We start from the raw sequence: 20,005 nt of genomic DNA, 5'->3' as shown, positions 1-20,005 counted from the left end.
AAAAAAAAATGCTGTAAGATGTCAACACCCTATTGAAACAAATTTTGGGAAAAACAAACTAAAAAACCCAACTACACAAACTGACGACGCCTTTTCTTATGTTTTCCTTTATGTGTCTTGTTCAACAGTTTCTCCATGTCTGTCCACCTCACTAACATGTTGTTACTTGAGGAACCAAACTTACAAACAGAAAAACTATGTTATTCGCCTCACCCACAGACAATGGCAGCATTACTACTTGTTTCATTTTCGGTCTAGAAAAAAGATTGCCTTCAATTTTTTTCAATAGAAGTTTCATATTTTTCTTCAGATCTTTTACCCCCTCAAGGAAAAAAAAAAAAAAAAAAAGCAGAAGCAGGTAATCATTACCACAGCCTCTAAAATGCTTGGGAACAAATGACACACAGCATATACAGCAACCCAAGAAAGTCATCCTTCCACCCCATCAGTGTATTTCAAAGCTTTGATCTTTGAATTCCAAATCACTGGCCTACAGTTTGGATCCCACTCTCCAGAGATGATATCCAGAGTAAAAAAAAAAAAAAAACCAAAAACCAACCAACCAACAACAACAGCAAAAAAAGCCCAAAAAACAAAACCCAAACCAACAATATTTCCCCCCCCAAGAAAAAAAAAACAACAACAACACAACAACAACAAAAAACCCAAACAAATAAACCCACTTACCTTAATTTTTATTATTTTTAAGAGGATTTATAATTTGTATTTTGGAGGAAGCATGACACATATCAACAGGAGTAGCTGGCATTCATACTTAATCTAACAATCTCACACAGATTATACACTTTTTTTGATCAAAAAACAAGATCAAGATTCAGAAGGAAGAATGGAGGTATAACAAACGGCAATGGATTTCAATGACAGATTCCAATAATATTGTATGACATTAATTAAAAAATAAAAATAAATCCATGAGACAGAAGTAAACTTCCAGTCAATAACACAGACAGTTCACAGAAGAGTTTAAATTACCTAATACTCAACGTATCAGGTCAACTTGCAGTTACATATTTCCAAAATCAGTGTTCACTATCTATAAATAATGTATTACTTTACGATTTTTTAGGAATGGCTATAAATTTCATTAAAAGACACAACTCGTCAAAAATAAGCAGCAATTTAGGGAAAAAAAAAAAAAAAACAACAAAGACGACAGCTTGGCCACTTCCAAGTCTAAAAGCATTAACAATTTTGGCTTCTCAAGGAAACTGTACACTTACACAATTAAAGGATGTGTCTGATTTTCTAAGTTAAAAAATAGTTTATCACTTCAGGCTTTTTGTGAAAGAGGCTTTCGACCAACGGACATCACACATCACCTGCCCAGTGAGGATGATCATGCTCAACAGACAACCAACCCTTTTGCACAAGTCAACATTTCAAACACAACTTAAGAAAACCAAGGAGAGTAATGAGCGGTGGTCACTCTCAACCTCAGTCCAATGTCCAGCAAATAGAATTTTTCTGGTCATTTTTTATGCCTGCCAAAACTGACATCCCATTGTCCATCTTTGATCAAATACAGCAACACACAAAGAGCAAGTATCGGTCACAGCAGAGTCTATGGGCCCAACTATGCAAACCCAACAGAATTTTTGCCAAAGTCAAAGCAAGTTTTTGGCAATCCATTCACATGCAGCATGGCCCCTAAATTTCTCTCTTCCTTCCAGGGATGATCCCTTCAAGATTGGCTTAAGCCACATTATGAGGATGGGGAAACGTGCCAAAGCAATTAACAATGATTTATCTGTCTTGGGAATACAGGCCTTCAGTCTTCTAGACTATCAGTTCAGCACCTCCACTCTCCAGTCAACTTGCTTAAAATACAAGCCCACCCAGGGCACCTTTCACTGGCTTCTATGCATCTGTTCACCCATGGCAGCACAGATGTAACTCCATTAACGGGAGACACACATGCACCAACAGAACAGTAAGACATCTTCTGTCAAGTGTCCTGAAGGCTGTCTGTCTCCCTTTGACCTTAGCCTTCCACCCTCTGGATATGAATATTTTTTAATAGAACACTGCCTGGATGCATATTAACTATGAGATAAAAGCATTTTTGGTTATGGGTTGCCACTTCTTTACCCAAAAGACAAGAATGGCTCCAAAACAACAACGGCTTTTCACTTCCAGGGATGACTTCTTGTAAAAATAACAACAAGGAAGTTAAATCCAAGAGAACCATAATGCTTTTCAGTTAAGGGCAAGGATGTGATATTGCCAATCATAAGACAGGAAATTCAAAGTTAGGCTGTCACCTCATTCCCTTCTTCACCCCAAAACCTTCCTCTCCCTTCAGCACACCCTTTGACCACCACCCGTGTGACAAGTGAACGATGGCACGTCAGAGCCTTAACTTTGGATCTTTTGGGCTTCCTTCGCAACCTTAACCATATCGTTACAGCACGAAGAGCCGAGGAGTTTAAATTTTAATATTTTTGCATCACCGCAGCTTGCTGCATGGCCAAGGCACAGGATGGTAGCACAGGACTTTGGTACAGACACAAATCCAGGAGAAAAGCCCCTCTGCCCTCCCCCCCTCTCCGGACACATGCAATAACTCGGCTTTGCACACATTTTTGCACACCGCCGGGATCGCACTTCGGCGTCCTCACTCCGGGAGCAAGTCGCGGCTGTCAGCGCTGCCCCCACCATCCAGCACCCACCCCCCCTTCTCCTTCTGGAGTCAAAGTGTTGTGCGAACGTGGGGCGGGGGGGGGGAGAGAAGCGCAGGCCACGGGTAACACTTTGCCGTCTCCTCCTTTCAGTCACATTTCCGTCCTCCTCCAGCAAAACTGGGGAGGGAAGGGGGGGCGGGGGGCCAGGCTGGGAGGGGGGGACACACACGCAGGCGCTGGGCCCAGCGGGAAGGGGCAGCCGCAGCAAGTCTGGGTGACAAGATCGCCGGCTCTCCCGAGAGCAACAAAAAGGCGGGTGGGGTGGGGTGGCCGACGGGGCCGGGGGCAGGGCCGGCGCTCGGGGGCTGTTACCTCGTAGAGTTCCTCGGAAGCCATGCTGGGGAGCCTCACAAGGTGGAGTTGGGTGCTGGTTTGGAAATACTTTGTTTCAGTTGGTGTCCGTGTGGCCTCCTCTTCTTCTTCTCCCTCCTCGTCTTCTTCTTCTTCTTTTTTTTCTTCTTCTTCTTCTTCTCCTCTTCCCTCTCCCTCCTCCTCTTCCCCTCCTCCTCCTCCTCCTTCTTCTTGTTCTCCTCCTCCTCCTCCTCCTCCTCCTCTTCTTCTTCTTCTTCTTCTTCTTCCTCCTCCTCCTCCTCCTCCCTGCGCGTCTCTCTCCAGCGCAACTAGCAGCTCCGCTCGCTAAATGCCAGTGAGGTGCTGCTGCTGCTGGTGGCGGCGGCGGCGGGGCTGCGCGCACGGCAGCTGCGCAACTCCCTCGCCCTCGCGCTGCCTCTCGCACACCCCGGCAGGCCGGCGCGCACGCACGCACGCACACACTCACTCGCCGGCGCACACGCACACACACTCACACACACACACTCACACGCACTCACACACTCACTCGCACACACGCACGGCGGCGGCGGCGCCCCGCACCCCCACCCCTCCGTCCCCGGCTCGCTCGCTCCCTCCCCAGGAACACTAATCGAGCGCAGAGAGATTCCCCACACGCAGCCGCTCCGCCTCGGCTCCAGCCGCCCCCGGCACCATCCTCCCCCCCCCGCCCCCCGCTTTGATCTCCCATTGTCTGCTCAGCTGAGCCCGGCGGCGCGCGGGGGGCGGGAGGGGCCGCGCCCGGGGGTTCGGGCGAGCGGGGGATACGCGGGACGGCCGCGGAGTTCGGGGAAGCGGGCGTGGAGGGGGGGAGGTTGGGACACGGGGCCCACGCACGTGCGGGGCCCTCGTCGGTTCCCTGAGCAGCCCTCGCTCCTTGTCCGGACCCCACGGGCACCCCCAGCCCCGCTCCTCCACGGGCACCGGCCGGTGCCCGGTCCCTTGCCCGACTCTACCACCCTCATTTGTATAAGCAACATTGTACCGCGACTGCATACGTTCTTTATCCGTCCCAACTTAGTTGGCTGCATGGCTTTGCCATAAGAGCGTGAAGGACATGGACAAATCCACACGGGAGGGCGACGAGGCCAGTGAGGGATCTGGAGCACAAGTCTGATGAGGGGCTGTTTAGCCTGGAGAAAAGGAGGCTGAGGGGAGACCTTATCATTGCCTACAACTACCTGAAAGGAGGTTGTAGGATGGAAGGTGTTGGTCTCTTCTCCCAAGTAGCAAGTGATAGGATGAGAGAAAATGGCCTCGAATTGCGCCAGAGGAGGTTCAGATGGTGGGATATTAGGAAACATTTATTCACAGAAAGGGCTGTCAGGCATTGGAATAGGCTGCCCAGGGAAGTGGTTGAGTCACCATCCCTGGAGATGTTTGAAAGATGTATTGACGAGGCTCTTCGGGACATGGTTCAATGCTAGATTGAGTTTATGGTTGGACTCGATGATCTTAAAGGTCTCTTCCAACCAAAACAATTCTATGAGTTAAGCAGCCCTCAATGTTCATTGCCAAAGGCACATGTTTGGCTTTAATCTCCCAACTGACCTGTTTGTGAAGTCGTGAAAGCCCCACTAAAGACTCCTTGGTATGATTGGGTCAACAGACAACAACTTCTTCTAAGTCCAGTGTTGGTTACACCATGGAGCTTGTTCTTGTCACCTCATCTAAGGGTGCTTCACAGGAAATTCAGCAAATAAGGTGCCATGCAGCAAACCATTAACTTGATGAATTGAAAGCATAGTTGCGCAAAGGTAGCTGTGATTAATTACTCCTTCAGAAGCCAATTCTGCAAGATGGTGTGTCTCTTCTCAAAAGGGCTGAAGCTGGGACAAAACCACTGCCAGGACAGGCGTGCCTCACCGCCCATTCTATCATATTGAGGCATTTCTTTTGCTCAGTGTTTCTTATTCCATAACACATCAGGAAGCCATTCTCTGCCACAGAACAGCACAAGTCAAAGCAGAGTTTGTCACAGTTGTGTAATCAATCAACCCACTGTCTCAAATAATTTTTTATCAAGTTACCATTCTCCCTTTTATTTTTTTTTTTTTTCCCCCACAAAGTCTTTCAAAAATGTTTCTGGAAAGCCAAGAAACTCATAAAGATTCTAGTTTGATAAGTGTTGGACCATTGTCCACCAGATACCCATTTGGAAAGTATTGATTAATTTGTGGGCTTTGGATGATTTACGTAGAAAGAGCTGGAGATTTATTTCTCAGACTTGGTTAACCTGCCCATTCTCTATGACAAGTACATCATGTCTCCCAGGTCAACATCCTTCTGGATAACTGAAATTCTAGTTCTGGACTGCTAGATGGACATGATTTGTACAGATAAAACAACTAAAAACTTTCATGCTTTTCATACTTTCCTAATTTCCTAATGAGTCTATGAGAAAGTTAGAACTGATCTGTATTTAAACTACTTCTTGAGATCTTCAAGACTAAGCTTAATCTAAGTGGTGAAAAGGAGGGTCATTGAGTGACAGCAACAGAATCACCAACAAAGGGCATGAAATGGAGATGGTTAAGATCTGAGAACTCTGTGACTGCCTTCTGGAGGTGAGCATTTAATCACAGTTCCTAAGATGTGGTCTGAATCCTTTTTGAGCTGTACTCAGCGTAACATCATGGTTGTGGCCACCCTTTGAAGGACAAAGGTAACTGGCACTCATGTTTTAGCAAAAACATGGCAGCAGTGTTACTGAAGGTGTTGCTTTGCTTGCAAGACATAAGAACAGAATGTCTTAATTTGTACTAAGGGTCTTACCATTGCAGTAAAACAGGTCTTAGGCTTTTGATCTTCTGGATGACTAGAAAGAAACACACTTCATCAGTGCTGCTCTGTTTTTAGTACTTCAAGGAAACAACAAAAGCTAAGAGTTATACCTATTTTTTAATGTTTCAACCACACTCCATATTTCAGTGAAAGTTCTTCTTTTACACATATTCATTGCTTACATTGACATTAATTACATTACAGACTTTTCAGGAGATTCAACCATACTATTCAAAAATACCATGTGACAGTGCTATGGTTCAATCATCTGAGTGGTACCAGGTCATGTGACTGGTGCCCAGGTTCTGCAGCTGAATTTTGCTACACTGAGTTCCATGACAGCTTGGTCTCATCTTGCTTTGTCTAGAAAAAAAAAAAAAAAAACAAGTTGTCCAAAAATTTGTATGGTGAATTATCTAGATTGCCATTTCCTTCTGATTTCTGGAGGTGTTTCACACTTTCCTCATTGAAACAGGATATGTCAATTTTTAACAATATTTTGGTTGTTGAAACCAATCTCCCTAAATAGCTTTACTAACATTGTATATAAATGTCTGTAGTAGAGATGTATGGAATACAGAAATGGAGCGGTCTAGGAAGAGTGAAAAGTCAGGCCAATTTGCATTCTGACAGTGACAGCAAATGTTTTTAGAGGTGCTTGAAACAGCCTTAGTTAATCCAGTTTCAGGAAAGAATCAGACAGTGTCAATCATGCAGGAGGTTTTACCGTATGCATACAGTGCTTCGAGTTTGGAGTGGACAACTGCCAATAGTGGCAGTCCGGGTGGAGTCAGGAAGACACTTGTTCCTCTGTTTAGTAGAATGAAGAATGTTTTGATTTATGGGCAAGGTACAGATCATGGAATCAAGCTCATTTGAACGTTCAACTCCATTTTGACCTCACTGCATGCCATTGTAATGTCTATAAAGATCTTCATAGATGGTGGAACAGCTAAATTTGAAATAGTTATGGTGGTATGCCACAGCAAGGTGAAAGTCTGCAGTACTGAAAATATCATAGAGATCTTTATCAGATGGGAATGGGTCTACATCTCCAGGATTTGCTCTAACCAAGAGATCACAACCATATTTGATCTGCAGATATTTATCCACAAGACCATAACTCTCGATAATAACGTGACTATCAGTAATTTGCAATCAGTTATATTAAGGTGATTAACTGCCTTTTTAGCGTTGGGAGTAGGGCTTGGAAATAAAGCATTTAGTAGTTGAGATACAGTCACTGATTACTTGAAGGATTTCAAAAAGTAGGAATGATACGGCTAAATGTGATGGTCTACACTCTAGGCATTAAGATCTGATAAGATCATCCTATGCTACTTTTTCACGATCAGTGAAAAGCTAGTCAGTGTAGTCAATGAATTCATGGCATGCTTCATCTCATCCTAAAGTAGATACCTATGTCCAGCCAGAGGAATCAAAGACTAAATTTGATTTACTTTGCTGACCGTGTTTTTACTGATTCGATGTATGTCACCTGTTCTGTAACTGGCTAAAGAAAAGTGAGATTAATCCTACCCATGTTGCTATGATCCAGGCTTTCTTGATCTAAAACAACTGGTTAATTTAGAACTCCATACTGGCCAAACTATGTTGACAGATGAGATATCAAATACTTAATATCCCTTTGCAAGTACTATATTTTCTTTCCATTTTAGCACTCATTTGTCCTCATCGTGACTCCTAGAATGTGGCTCATTCTTGCACTCTGATTTTCTCTGAAATTTCTCTTCCTTTCTTCACCTCTTCCTCATCTCCATCTCATTCTCTTGTCTTCTAAGAGGTCTGAGATGCTGAACTTAAAATGAAGAACCAAAAATGCTAGCAAAAAGTCTTTTGTGCAATTTGCATCTATACATTTACCACAGATCTGAGAACTGTTTCCCATTTTGTAGTGGAGGCAGCGTAAATGGAGGTTGTTTCAGGCAGAAAGAGGGGTTTAGTTCTGTGACACTGTGAGGAAAATGGGATCACCTGAAGTAACAACTGTTAAACAAGGTTCTTTAAATGAAGGTCTAGAAGAGAAAAGCCTCCTAATTCTCTAAACTACTAAGACATGACCTTCATTGATCTGCAAAACATTGACTTCTAGATTAGATTAAGACAGTAACATAATGAGATTTAAATAACTGAAGAAAATAATGGTAATTGTGCTTATAGTAATAGATTCTTGGTGATTTTTGTGGACTGACATCTTCAAATCTAGCTCTTTATTGATAAGGATGTAGTTTCTTTCCCCAAATCCTTCCTTTCAAATAATGCTAGGGGAAAATCTGTTTCCTTGTGGACTGTGAAACTAACGTAAATACTGTCCAAGATGTCCACTGATTTCTGCCATTCAATTAAAGAGGCCTAGATTTAAGTACCTAACAGAATGTAGTATTTTTTATTTTAAAAGTAGCATTTTTATTGATATTTGTTACAGGTGTAAATACTGGATGCTTCTGTAACTCCATCTGGGTACCCAATATCTTGAATTGAGTTTCCAAAGATAGGTATAGATACTATCTGTAACTACTATATTTTAAAGTACTTTCCTGATATCATATGGAAGCTTTGTGACAGAAGAAGGAGTAAATAATAATCTCATAGGACAAAATGCATGTTTTATCTATAAGTCTTGTTATTCTCTTCCTGCATTCTCCTGCCTCTTTCACTACCCACCTTTCTAGTTCTGCAACACATGAAGCTGGAATCTTAAATATGACAGCTTCCATCAGCACACAGAAACAGACATAGATAGCCCTGACTAAGGGAGCCATGCAGTCAATGGTAACAGAGATTACAATAAAGTCTCTCAGCACCCTGATAAATCTGTCTGATACACATCCCTGATTTTTTCCTAGAAGATGCTCTTAATGAGACAAAAGCTCCACAGAAGAGGCAAAGTGAATAAGTGTCTGGAGAACATGAACATAGATAGTGAAATTGTACAGGTGTTACCTAATTTTTTTTTTTAAAGTTTATCTTTAAAAGCCCCAAGCTGGAAATCTAACATAAAAATAACCTTGTACAATCACGTTGCTCTCCCTTTCAGCTCACCCTATTGGTCATCAGCAGAGTCTAGATGTTTATATCCAAGTCAGAGATAGAAAGTTCTAGCTACTTCCTTGAACTTCTTGGCTCTATTCAAAGTAGTGTTGTCTTACCACTGGAATGTAGCTTCGCTTGCCTTGATGAGGATGAGAACTGGTTTATAAGACAACTAAGAAAACAACATCCTAGCTTAATAGTTGGGTTGGGATGGGAGCATGGAGTGAAGCTGAAGGATAATTTTATCCTTACAGAACATTTTAAATGGCTGATCAGCCATAACAGTTTGCTAATTCTCATAGTCAATGATCATTATGGGCACTACCTGAAAATTAAATTAGGGATAGTCCTCTTCAATTTTTGAAAGGAGGTCTCATAAGCTAAGAAAGTAGTAGGTTGAGAACTAAGGTAAATGTAGGTACCATGTCTGAAAGGTAGCCATTCTTTGCTTTGCTCTGGAATACATAATTCACCTTCTCATGACTAAATACAGTTTTAGAGTGTCTAAGTGTGTGGAGAATAGAGACAGCTGAAATTCTGTATTTCTACAGAGAATACAGAAAGCTGTACAGATTTTTAATGAAGCAGATATTGCAACATAGCTCATGCAGGTTATTTGTTCATAGAAAAGTGTGGTGGGGTTTTTTGTTGTTGGTTTGGGGGTTTGTTTTCTTTTGTTTTTGTTAAATCTCCAGCATTTTTTGTTTTGTTTTGGTGTGTTTATTTGTTTGTTTGTTTGTTTTTTGTCAACATGACAAATGAAGCATTTTAAAAAACCTGTAACCAGTGTTGTCAAGTGAAGAGAATGTTAGTCTGGGGGGTAAACTGTTAGCTGTTTTCTGTGATAAGGACATTTGTAGATATCGAGAAAGAACAGGGTATTCCTTCTGATAATTGTAGAAAGTCTAGAAACCATCATTCTTTTCTTTTCAGATGAGAAAAATAAGAACCTTAACTATCTTTTCTTCTTAACTGAAAAAGTGAAAACTGAAAATGCGGAGGTAATCTATTTTCTAGAACAACAGCCAAGCATTATTATGAATAAAGAATAAGAACTTTTTGATCTAACACTTGAGTTTTTGCAGATCAGAAATGGGTCAAGATCCTTGTTTTTCTTTCCATTTCAAGATTCAACCCTGTATTTTTCTGTGACTGGAAGAGCAATTTTACTTTAACATGGTGACGTCAGAATATCAAATATTGTTGTGATGTCTCAGCCAGGGTTGCTGTCAGAATGCTGCAGGTTGCGACCGTTTCTGTCCTCCAGATAATAGGACCACAACATATCTTCTGAAGAAGACGATGAAGAAGCAAACATCCATGGGATCAGCTGCTTAGGTCTGATCACCTGGTTCTCTGCTTGCCTCTTGGAATTCAACAGGTTCTGCAGCTTCCCCTCTGTACTGAGAATATAGATGGGGGATCCAGTTCTTGATTTCCCTGGACTGTCTGGAGGAAGGTTTTCTACACAGTGGATAAAATTTAGACTTTTTGCGGTCATCATAAAATAGGTTTATCCAGTCCACTGCAATGTAGCCTAGTTCTACCAGTACCTCTTACCAAAAGTTTTATTCATATGTAAGAATATTATGCTAATCGGTTAAGCTGGATGCTCGAAAACCTTTCACAAAACTGTACCAAGTGCCTTTCAGCAGAGGGAAAATAGAATGTCTGCTTGATTCATCATTAGGCGAAGATTTGACTGCGGATTCAATATAGCCTGAACAAAAATAACATTATTTCTGTAAAGAAAGGAGTGAAAAAGGTAAGGAATCTGTAGTCAGAAAATTAATGTCTTTTCTTGGAGGTGCCTCATGAACTGTTCATGTCAGTATACTGCTTGGTAAAAGTATGACAAAGTGGAAGAGGAAGTGGTCTGAATGCTTCTCGTTTTGTTCCCTTGTCTTTCTCTGAAGTTGTCCAGGTGGCCTACTGGTTTGACTGGTGGTCCTCAGATGAGTTAATGACCTTTTGCAATAATTATGGTGATATGAAAAATCAAAACCATTCCATGGCTTCTTGAGACTTATTCAGCACTGCCATTGGAAATTAAGTTATTTCCTAGAGACAGACAATGGCTGTATGAACCTTTAACACAGAAGCTTAAGTCAACATGGCCACACCTTTGGGGTCAGTTTACAGATGGAGGTTTTGCAGCTGAGAATGAATGGATCTGAAATTGCAGATTTATGCCATTTTCATTCTTTCAGATAGCCCCTAGTAACAAAGGCTAGCACACACAGTCAACATCCTGTTGTTTAGATTAGTGGCACTGGAACAAAAGGCCTTGTTCCAGAAGTTTGGCTGTATTAGGATAGGCTGAATTCTACTAGATTTGCTCTGCTAAATTTTAGCAGCTTCTAGCTGTTGATCTTTTGGTATCGTTATCCAAGTTTTCCTGTCAATAGGCAAGGGTAACTCATTACTATACACTTCACTAGGTTTTGCCATCAAGCCTCTCTGCCATCTTGAACTGTGTTCATTGTCCCTACGAAAGGGGATGGTGTTTTACCAGGGCATGGATGTGTTTCTAAAAGTCTTTCTACAGCAATGCAATGCGGAATGACCTTTCCTCTAGAAGGTCGAGTGTTAACACAGACACAATGCCTATCTTTTATTTTGGCATTAATAACTTTATGTTGCAGCCTAATATTCATTATTGTGAAAAATAACAAAAAAGTTGATAAAAAAATAGTCTAAAGTCATGTGTAATCAAACTGGAAAACTAACTAAATGCCAGCCATGCTGGTGTATTTACATCAGCTTGGCTCACTGAAATTTCAAAACTGATTGCTGCTGTAGTTTGGAGGGAACTTTGGTAATTAGAAGTTCCCCATATCTGCCTTTTGTTGTCTTACCCTTAGATCACTATGCAGCTGTAAGGGGAAAGAAGTGAGCAAAGGAAATATGAGGACACTCCAGTGAGTACTTCCTCAAGGAGTCAAGCAGCTGTCAAGTTGTATTGTTGGCACATCCGAATAATGAGAAACTACAAAAGCTATTCAAAGAAGAACATATTTTTCCTGAACATTGTGAAATATTCTTTTAAAGCATTCATCAAGAGGCATATGTTGAAAAAGTGTGATCTAAATCGTTTAAACTCACCAAAGATAACAATATGGAAGTGTCTTATTCTAGAAAGTGTTGAGCAACATTAACTGTAGGCATTACTACCTGTATTGGTTATAATAAAAACAGTATAACACAGCATGTAATGCACTCCCCAAAGATATAATCTCAGCTTGGCACAGGCATGCATGAACACAACATAGTATACAGATTTTTGAAAATAAATATGGGATGATTCCATTACTTACAAATAGTATAGTTATGAATTGGTCATACACATCATACCAAATGAGTGCAGAAGATTACATCTTAGTGTTTCACATAATAATGTTTCATTTTTTCAATATAATACATACACCAGAGAGGAACTATTTGAAGACTATTTTTGAAAATTTTTAAAAAAATAGTATTGCAATAGTTGTCTGTATCTTTTGAACCTATAAAGGCTGCTCTAATTAACTTGACTGCAATAGTTCAAGGTTAAAATTGTTTCTGTATATGAGAGTGGTTTTAAAGTGCGATAACAGACTTTCTACACTAACAAAGGCTGAAATCCTGGCATTTGCCAAGGGAATAGACTTTTTACTCAAACCTCTGCAGAATGGCAAGTGAAAAAACCCTGTCAACCATCAAAAATACATCACAAATCAGTTATATTTTTATTAATATTATCTAAATGCGGAGTGGACAACAGTGTCTACTCATTGTCCTGGCTCTAGAGAAACTGTTATGTGGAACATGTCAAGGAAACTGGAGACAGTGTCACAGAAGAAACTTCTCTGATTCTGCGTGAAACAAGAGGAGCCAAGGGCTCAGGGCATACTTCAAATCATATTCTTTACATTAGTTGTTCTTGAGTATACCTGAAACATAGCAAAGACAATAATCAATAATTTGCATATAATAAGCCAAAACAGGTTTTTTTGCTTTATGGACATCCTCCATTAGTCAGGTGATAAAACTCCCATCAACTTCAAAGGGTCAAAGCTTTAAAAAGCCACTTCTAAGAGTCAGCAAACATAATTTTGCTAAAAAGTATTCATTATTGGGCAGAGAATGTATATGTATTCAGTGGGTAGTAAACTCAAAACAGTGTTGTTTTTGTTGTGTTTCTATTTTTGTTGTTTGTTTTGTTTTGTTTGTTTGTTTGAGTTGTTTGTTTGTTTTTCAGAATTGTAAGTATAAGAGTACACAGCAGAGTCAATATCAGCCTTCACCAGAGCCCTACCATGTCACTTTCAGTGTTACAGGAGTGACTTCACCTCTGGCTCCTCTCTGACTTGTCTGATCCTGGGCTTTTGTTTGTGTGCTGTCTTGCTTTTATTTTCAGTCAGGAGGCAAGTGCTATCTTGTATATACTAATGCTTATCATCCTGCAGATCTGACTGGTTTCAGACACTTGTTTTTCTTTTGATATTGACAAACAGCTCCCTTAAAAGAAGGCATCTTTATTTAGCAGTTGGAATAAAGCATGAGAGAAAAGGGAAATTTAGAAACACCAAAGAGCCTAAGCACATATTTAGTTCAAGTTTGGTTAAGGTCCAGCTGGAACCAATCCACTTCATAGGGATATGCAGGAATAACATAGTCATGCTGACAGTCATCAAAGGGCTTGTCACAATTCTATCCCCACCCCCAAGGACAGGCAACCTCTAACAACTGTCACCATCAACTCCGGCAGAGTCCCTCAGCTCAAATAACCTGACTTACAGGAGTGAGTGTAAAAACCTGTGGGGATATTAATCAAAGTACTACTCCACTGTGGGAATACTCGCATCCACAGAAGCTTAACCCAGGTGTTCAGACGTCTGTGTCTGTCACCTGGCTGGAAGTGAAGATGCACTTGAAGGGCTGAAAGTCACATGCTCAGCGCTTTATGTATAGTACAGAAACTTCATATTAAGTACAGGTCCAAATACAGCATGAACAATTATTCAAAGGCACACCCGCACTTGTCACAGTCACATTCCTATTACATTGTGTAAGAAGAAAACAATATCTGGTAAAAATAAAATAAACAGAGGCACATGAATGAAAGAGAACTGGTTACAATACTTTCATATTTATCTGACATCCTAAGGTCAGTTAAAATACGTGTTTGGTGTTATCATGGAAATGTCACGTAAGGCAATATAATACTAGTATGCTTACAGAAAGCTGAAGAGGAGAACGGCTGTAAGTATGACCTGAACAGAGATGAAATAATGCAATAGTTATTGAAGACAAAGATATGTATTTTTTGAAAGTCAGCTCTTATTTTTTCTGTTCCATAGAAGTCTTTGCTAGCTTTCATCATGGGTACTTTCTCAGTAACATGGCACACAATTACATTCCTGATGATGAAAACGTAGCAGTGAACAAGGTAAGTAGGTTTATTTTCTGTCCAGCTGGTTAAGTAGAATTTTCAAACCTGTCAGCTAATTTGGAATCTCAGGGGATGAAGGGAATTTGTGAAGGTGAAAATTAATAACCATCCTCTATGCTATTCCTGACACACTGAAAAAATATTTAGAACTGTGTTTACATAGCTTTTAGGATCCTTGGGTTTTGAAGAGCTGCCCAAGGTAAGAATTTGTTTCACATTTCAGGATATCAAAGAAAAGAATTTTTCTTTTCAGCAGAACATAAACCTTAAAGCAAGACACCTATGCACATACAATGATTTTCCCCTCCACTATTAATAGTCTTCAACATGTAAACTAATGCCCTGCTGATTCACGCTTCCTGAAGAAACACAATTTCTATTTAAATCTTGTTAAGAATTACAAATAGGGTTTTGGGAAGTAAAAGCAAAAATAAGAAGTCCCCAAATTGATATTTCAGAAAACAAACTCAATCCTGAAGAGAGCGACAACAATTCTGTTCCTTTAGGGATTCTCGAGTTCTGGCTGTTAAGTATCCATTAAGGTAAAGCTTGGTAAGAAATTTACGTTTTTGATTATTGTGAACTGGTAATCAAGCAACAACATAATTTATTTATAAGTATTCAGTTAACATGTAAAATCTGAAAGATCAGCAACTCTGCTCAATGATAATTTTTACTTTTCTATCTCACCTTGTCATCCTTGTTACTAATCCTGAGTTCCTACCATTTGTGAAAAAAATCCTGTAATCTAGATTCATGTTGTCTTTGTTTAAATTTGTTCTCGTCTCTTTTCTATTGCATGAAACAGGAACAACTGAATGGATCCCTGCAGTTTTTCAATTACTGAGAGCAGTAATTAGAGATATACAGAAGAGTAAGATCAGTCAGCTTTGACTTCCATTCAGAGATGAACAGTCACAGTCAGATTTCATTGTGAAAAGAGTTTTCAGGCATTTCCAAATTTTGAGGACCTCACGGGTTCCTTAAGACTCCATTTTTATTTTCTGGCTTTTGCAACTGGCTGTTAGTTTCCTTTAAATGGCACGAAATTCACTTTTCAACCCAAAGAGAAATTTTTTTTTTTTTTTCTTTTTCTTTTTGAGTCTACAGGGAACAAAAGTTATTTTTTTCCAGCTGTGATTTGAATGATAAAAGTTCCAGATATTTTCTTCCTGTTCACTTCAGTCATCGAATCGTAGAACACCGGATTGGAAGGGTACTCAAGGATCGTCAAGATCATCAAGCTCTCTTGGCAAAGGCACAGTCAAGACCAACTGAGTATTCCATCCCATTCATGTGATACTTCATGTAAAAGTGGGAGATCATGAGGATCTTGTCCCTTTTCCCTATGACCGACATTAGGAGAGCACCTTGCGAGTTGTCCCTGTGAACTGAGGCCTCGTGACAGATTGAGTCTAGTTCTGGTTGGCTGCAGAGTCCAGTCCAGGACTTCTGGGTGCCAGCCCTGTATCTGCCGGAGCAGTTGTCAGGATTTTCAAGATCGGTTTTGTATATTTTGTATTATTTTCTCTATTTTATTAGTAGCATTAGTGAAACATTTTTAATTTTTTCCAGCTCCTCCTCTCTGTCCTTCTTTTGCCTTCCAATCACCTATCCTTAGTGGGAAAAGGAGAGAGAGAGCTAAAAGAAGAAAAGGGGGGGAAGAGGGGGTTAACAGTATATCTGCCATGGTTTATTGTCACCCTGCTATCAAACCTTTATATCCTGGTCTTTTCTCTGTCACTCCTTGTAAAAAGGGAGTCTCCATCTCCTTTATAGCCATCTTTTAAATATTGGAACATGGTGATAAGGTCTCCCCTAAGCCTTCTTTTCTCAAGGCTGAAGAAGCTCAGTTCTCTCAGCCTTTCATCCTATGTCAGGCTTCTCAGTCTTTAGATCACCTTTGTGGCCCTTCTCTGGACCCTCTCCAGCCTGTCCATGTATTTTTTGTACAGTGGGAACCAAAACTGAATGCAGTATTCCAGGTGTGTCCTGACAAGCACTGAGTAGAGCAGGATAATGACTTCCTTGTCTCTGTTGTTGATGCCCTTGCCAATGCAACCCAGCATCCTGTTGGCATTCATTGCAGCAGCAGCTGGACACTGTTCAGTCAGATTGTTCTTGTTGTCCACCATGACTCCCAGGTCCCTTTCCACAGAGCTACTCCCCATCTGGGTAGATCCCAGCCTGTGCTACACTCCTGGATTATGTTTTCCCAGGTGCAAGACCTTACGTTTTTCATTGTTCAACTAAATAAGGTTCTTGTTAGCCCACTCTTCCAGCCTATCCAGGTCTTCCTGCAGGGTGGCTCTGTCTTCCTAAGTCTTCACCACTCAGTTTGGTGTCATTGGCAAACTTCATCAGAGTACACTCGACCCCATCATCAAGATCACTTATGAAAATATTGAACAGCATAGAGCCCAATGTTGATCCCTGGGGGATGCCACTTGTGACAGGTTGCCAGTTTGAAAATCAGCCATTTACCACCACTCTCTGGGTGTGACCTGTCAGCCAGCTCCCCACCCACCATGGAGACCACTTGTCTAGACTGTAACACATCCATTTCTCTAGGAGAAGGCCATGGGAAATGGTATCAAAAGCTCTGGAGAAATTCAGGTGGGCAATGTCCCCCACTCGCCTCACAACAACTGAGCAGGTTACTTTGTCTTAGAAGGTGATTAGATTTGTCAAACAGGACTTGCCCCTGCTGAATCCATGCTGACTTTTCCCAGTCATGTGCTTCATCTGGCTCATGACAGCCCCCAGGAGGATTTGTTGCATATCTCTCCCAGGGACTGAAGTAAGGCTGATGGACCTATAATTTCATGGATCATCTTTAAACCCTTCTTGTAGATGGGGGTTACATTAGCCTTCTTCCAGTGTTCTGGGACATCTCTACATCTCCATGACTTCTTGAAGATTACAGAGAGCAGCCTCGGAACAATATCAGCCAGGTCTCTTAGCACCCTTGGATGGATATTGTCAGGTTCCATTGGTTTGTAGGGGTCAAGCTCCTGTAATAGTTCCCTACCAACTCTTCCTTCACAGATGGTGTGTCTGTGTCTGCATCAACCTGGACTTTTGTTTCCAAAATCTGGGGCCCAAAAGTGCTGGTAAAGACAGAGGTGAAGAAAGTGTTGAGAACCTCTGCCTTTTCAGCATTATTGGTGACTAATTCACCTGCCTTGTTTAACAGTGGGCCAATATTTTCTTTCTGTTTCTGATTGTTGTTTATGTAACTGGAGAACCATTTCTTACTGGTTTTGATATCTTTAGACTGTGGCATCTTAATTAGGAGGTGACAGTTGTTTTGATCTCAGGAAGGAGAGCAATTCAGTTACACTTCAGAACTCACTAACCATGCCATGGAAACCCACACAGCTACCATATTACATGATTTTGCTCAGAAAGCATATCTTAATTCAGTTTAATTTATAACTGCAAGTGGATTAGAGGATTTATCTGCTGTTCTTTATACAAACCTAACCAAAGAATTCATTGTTCAAAAATCACTTTCAAATCCAGCCTGGTATAGATCATTTATTAATAACACACCTTTCATACTGGCTTTTTAACGCTTTTGCTATATATAGAGTGACCTGAGAAATATGTAGTAGAGATTCCCATCACTGTCCATACTGCTGAACTGCTATACACTTATGCTGAACAACCTTGGCATTTCTGAGTTGTAGAGTGTGAATAATGTGAAATTTACTCTTTAGAGACTTTCTGTTGATCTTTCTTTTCTTTTCAGATATAATCTCCGAGTACAGGTGGGCATGACATGTTTGGTGACACATTCAAACTATTTCACCAGATAAAGCGATGCATTCACAGAAAATAATTACACTTGGCAAAAATGCCTGTAAAGGTGGTTGTTTTTTTTTTTTTTTTTTTTTTTTTTCCCTGATACTTGCTCTGGAGCCTTTGCTAACTCATTCTGTGATACAATAGTACCCACAGAACGTACTCTTGAGTTAGATCTCAACAAGCTTTTCACATGTGTCAAAATCGAGCTTTTTTCTTCTAAATAAGCGGGCATTTACTGTCTTGGACCAGCTACTCTAGTGGTGGAAGCCATCTTCTAAAACTTTCTAACATTCACAGGTATTTCCTCTATCATTTCAGTGTAATGCTGACAAACTTTGCAGATTGGTGTAAATATTTTCCTGCTTATCCACGTGTAAGTCTACCTTTTGCCCAAGCACTTTGCAACTTCTGCAAAATTGTGTTGTCTGTGTTTCTGTTGTATGCTTCTGTAATAATGATTTAGAGGGTGTTCTTTCGATCAATACACATTCAGTTGTAGTGACTACAGTGTAGTCTGCCACAATGTAAACATATTAAATCTGTAAAACATAAATCATGTATATCACATGTATCATATCAGTTTCAAAACCACAACAAAATTAGTATCTTCCCCAATTAACACACTAGCACAAGGCTCTGATGGAAAGGGATGGTAACTCACAATTCTGACTAAGTCCTAAGATATGCCTCTTCTGCTAGCCACAAGATGCTGAAGTGAATCAATCCTGTCTGTCTTAAAAACAAAATATCACTAAGGCCTAGAACCTCCCAGCTGTTCATACTGTTGTTTTTTGGCTCTGAAAATTGAAACTAAACCTTCTTAGTTATCACTACAAATGATCTTTTACCATCTGCAATATCCTTTGAGAACATGAATAAAGCTATCTTTCTTGTTTGGAGCAAAGTGGGGAAAATAAATCATACGAACAGCTCAAAATCATTCCATCATACATATGACCAATCTCAGGTGCAAATAGAAGCCACCCTACTCATCAATCTCCTTGGCTTCTGTTATTTCAAGAGTAGTAAAGGGAGAGCCTCTTGTCTGTTCTAGTCTAAAAAAATTCCCTTCTGTTGTGACCAACTTATTTGTGTTACTAGCTGGTTCAGTATTCTGCTATGAGCCAGGCTGTGACCAACGTGACAGTATTGCCATCAGCTATCAGTTGCCTTGGTGAAATCAGGTCTGGTCTACCAGTGCTACCAGCCTGGTAAGATAGTTGTCAGAAGTTGACTCTGCAAATACGGTTACCAGTCTACTCCAGTCAAACTCACTTTATGCAGGTACACAATATCCAAGTAGATACGCCTGTACAAAGGAAATTTTTCCTGTCTGAGTTTGCTGATTTTGGATTTAATTACCAAACTGAAGTCCACCTCCTACAAAGGCAGAGTGATTCTGTGACTTGGAGTCATCTTTTGCAAGCCTTATACATTTTCCCCTGTCAACTATTAAAACTTTTTAAACATGTTTACAATTCAAACAAATTCTAAGCACAGCTACCTGAGCTCTGTATATGGAACTTCAGATAATTGATATTATAGTTATTTAAATAAGCTTGTAATACAGACTTCCTCCTTCTCCCTCAGAGTGAAAAAGCAAGCACTATTGCATTACAGGGTGGTACAGGGACATTATAATTAATACAATACAAAGAGTTCTTTTTGCTTTGCAGGTGCCAATAAACAACCTCAAAGGAATACTCAAGAATCCTTGGCATGTTTAGAGTTTTATTGCAGGAAAACTGTATGATGTAAGTGCCTTTCATTTCACTCTCTTTCAGCTATTCTGCCTTTAGTTGGTCTCCTTATTCATATAAAACACACAAACTTCTCTCTTGTCTTTCCTCAGTCTTTCTAAAATAATTAAGCAGAGATTCAAACCAGCTTG

General features: G+C 40.5%; 1 protein-coding gene across 2 annotated transcripts in view; it reads right to left on the bottom strand.

The window, feature by feature from the left end:
• Window positions 1-3,595, bottom strand: part of CDYL (chromodomain Y like) — a 107,596-nt gene extending 104,001 nt beyond the window's left edge. Inside the window, exon 1 of one of the 2 annotated variants that reach the window (XM_065829890.2) lies at window positions 3,015-3,595. In XM_065829890.2, the coding sequence (XP_065685962.1) occupies window positions 3,015-3,038 (24 nt within the window). In that variant the 5' untranslated portion in view covers window positions 3,039-3,595. The remainder of the gene's footprint in view (window positions 1-3,014) is intronic. The other variant, XM_065829889.2, reaches the window with a different exon arrangement.
• Window positions 3,596-20,005: the final 16,410 nt, after the last annotated feature.

Source organism: Patagioenas fasciata, chromosome 2 (genome assembly GCF_037038585.1).
Source record: "Patagioenas fasciata isolate bPatFas1 chromosome 2, bPatFas1.hap1, whole genome shotgun sequence".
Lineage (NCBI taxonomy): Eukaryota > Metazoa > Chordata > Aves > Columbiformes > Columbidae > Patagioenas > Patagioenas fasciata.
Note: the sequence above shows the minus strand (reverse complement) of the source record. Positions and strands in the feature narration are given on the sequence as shown.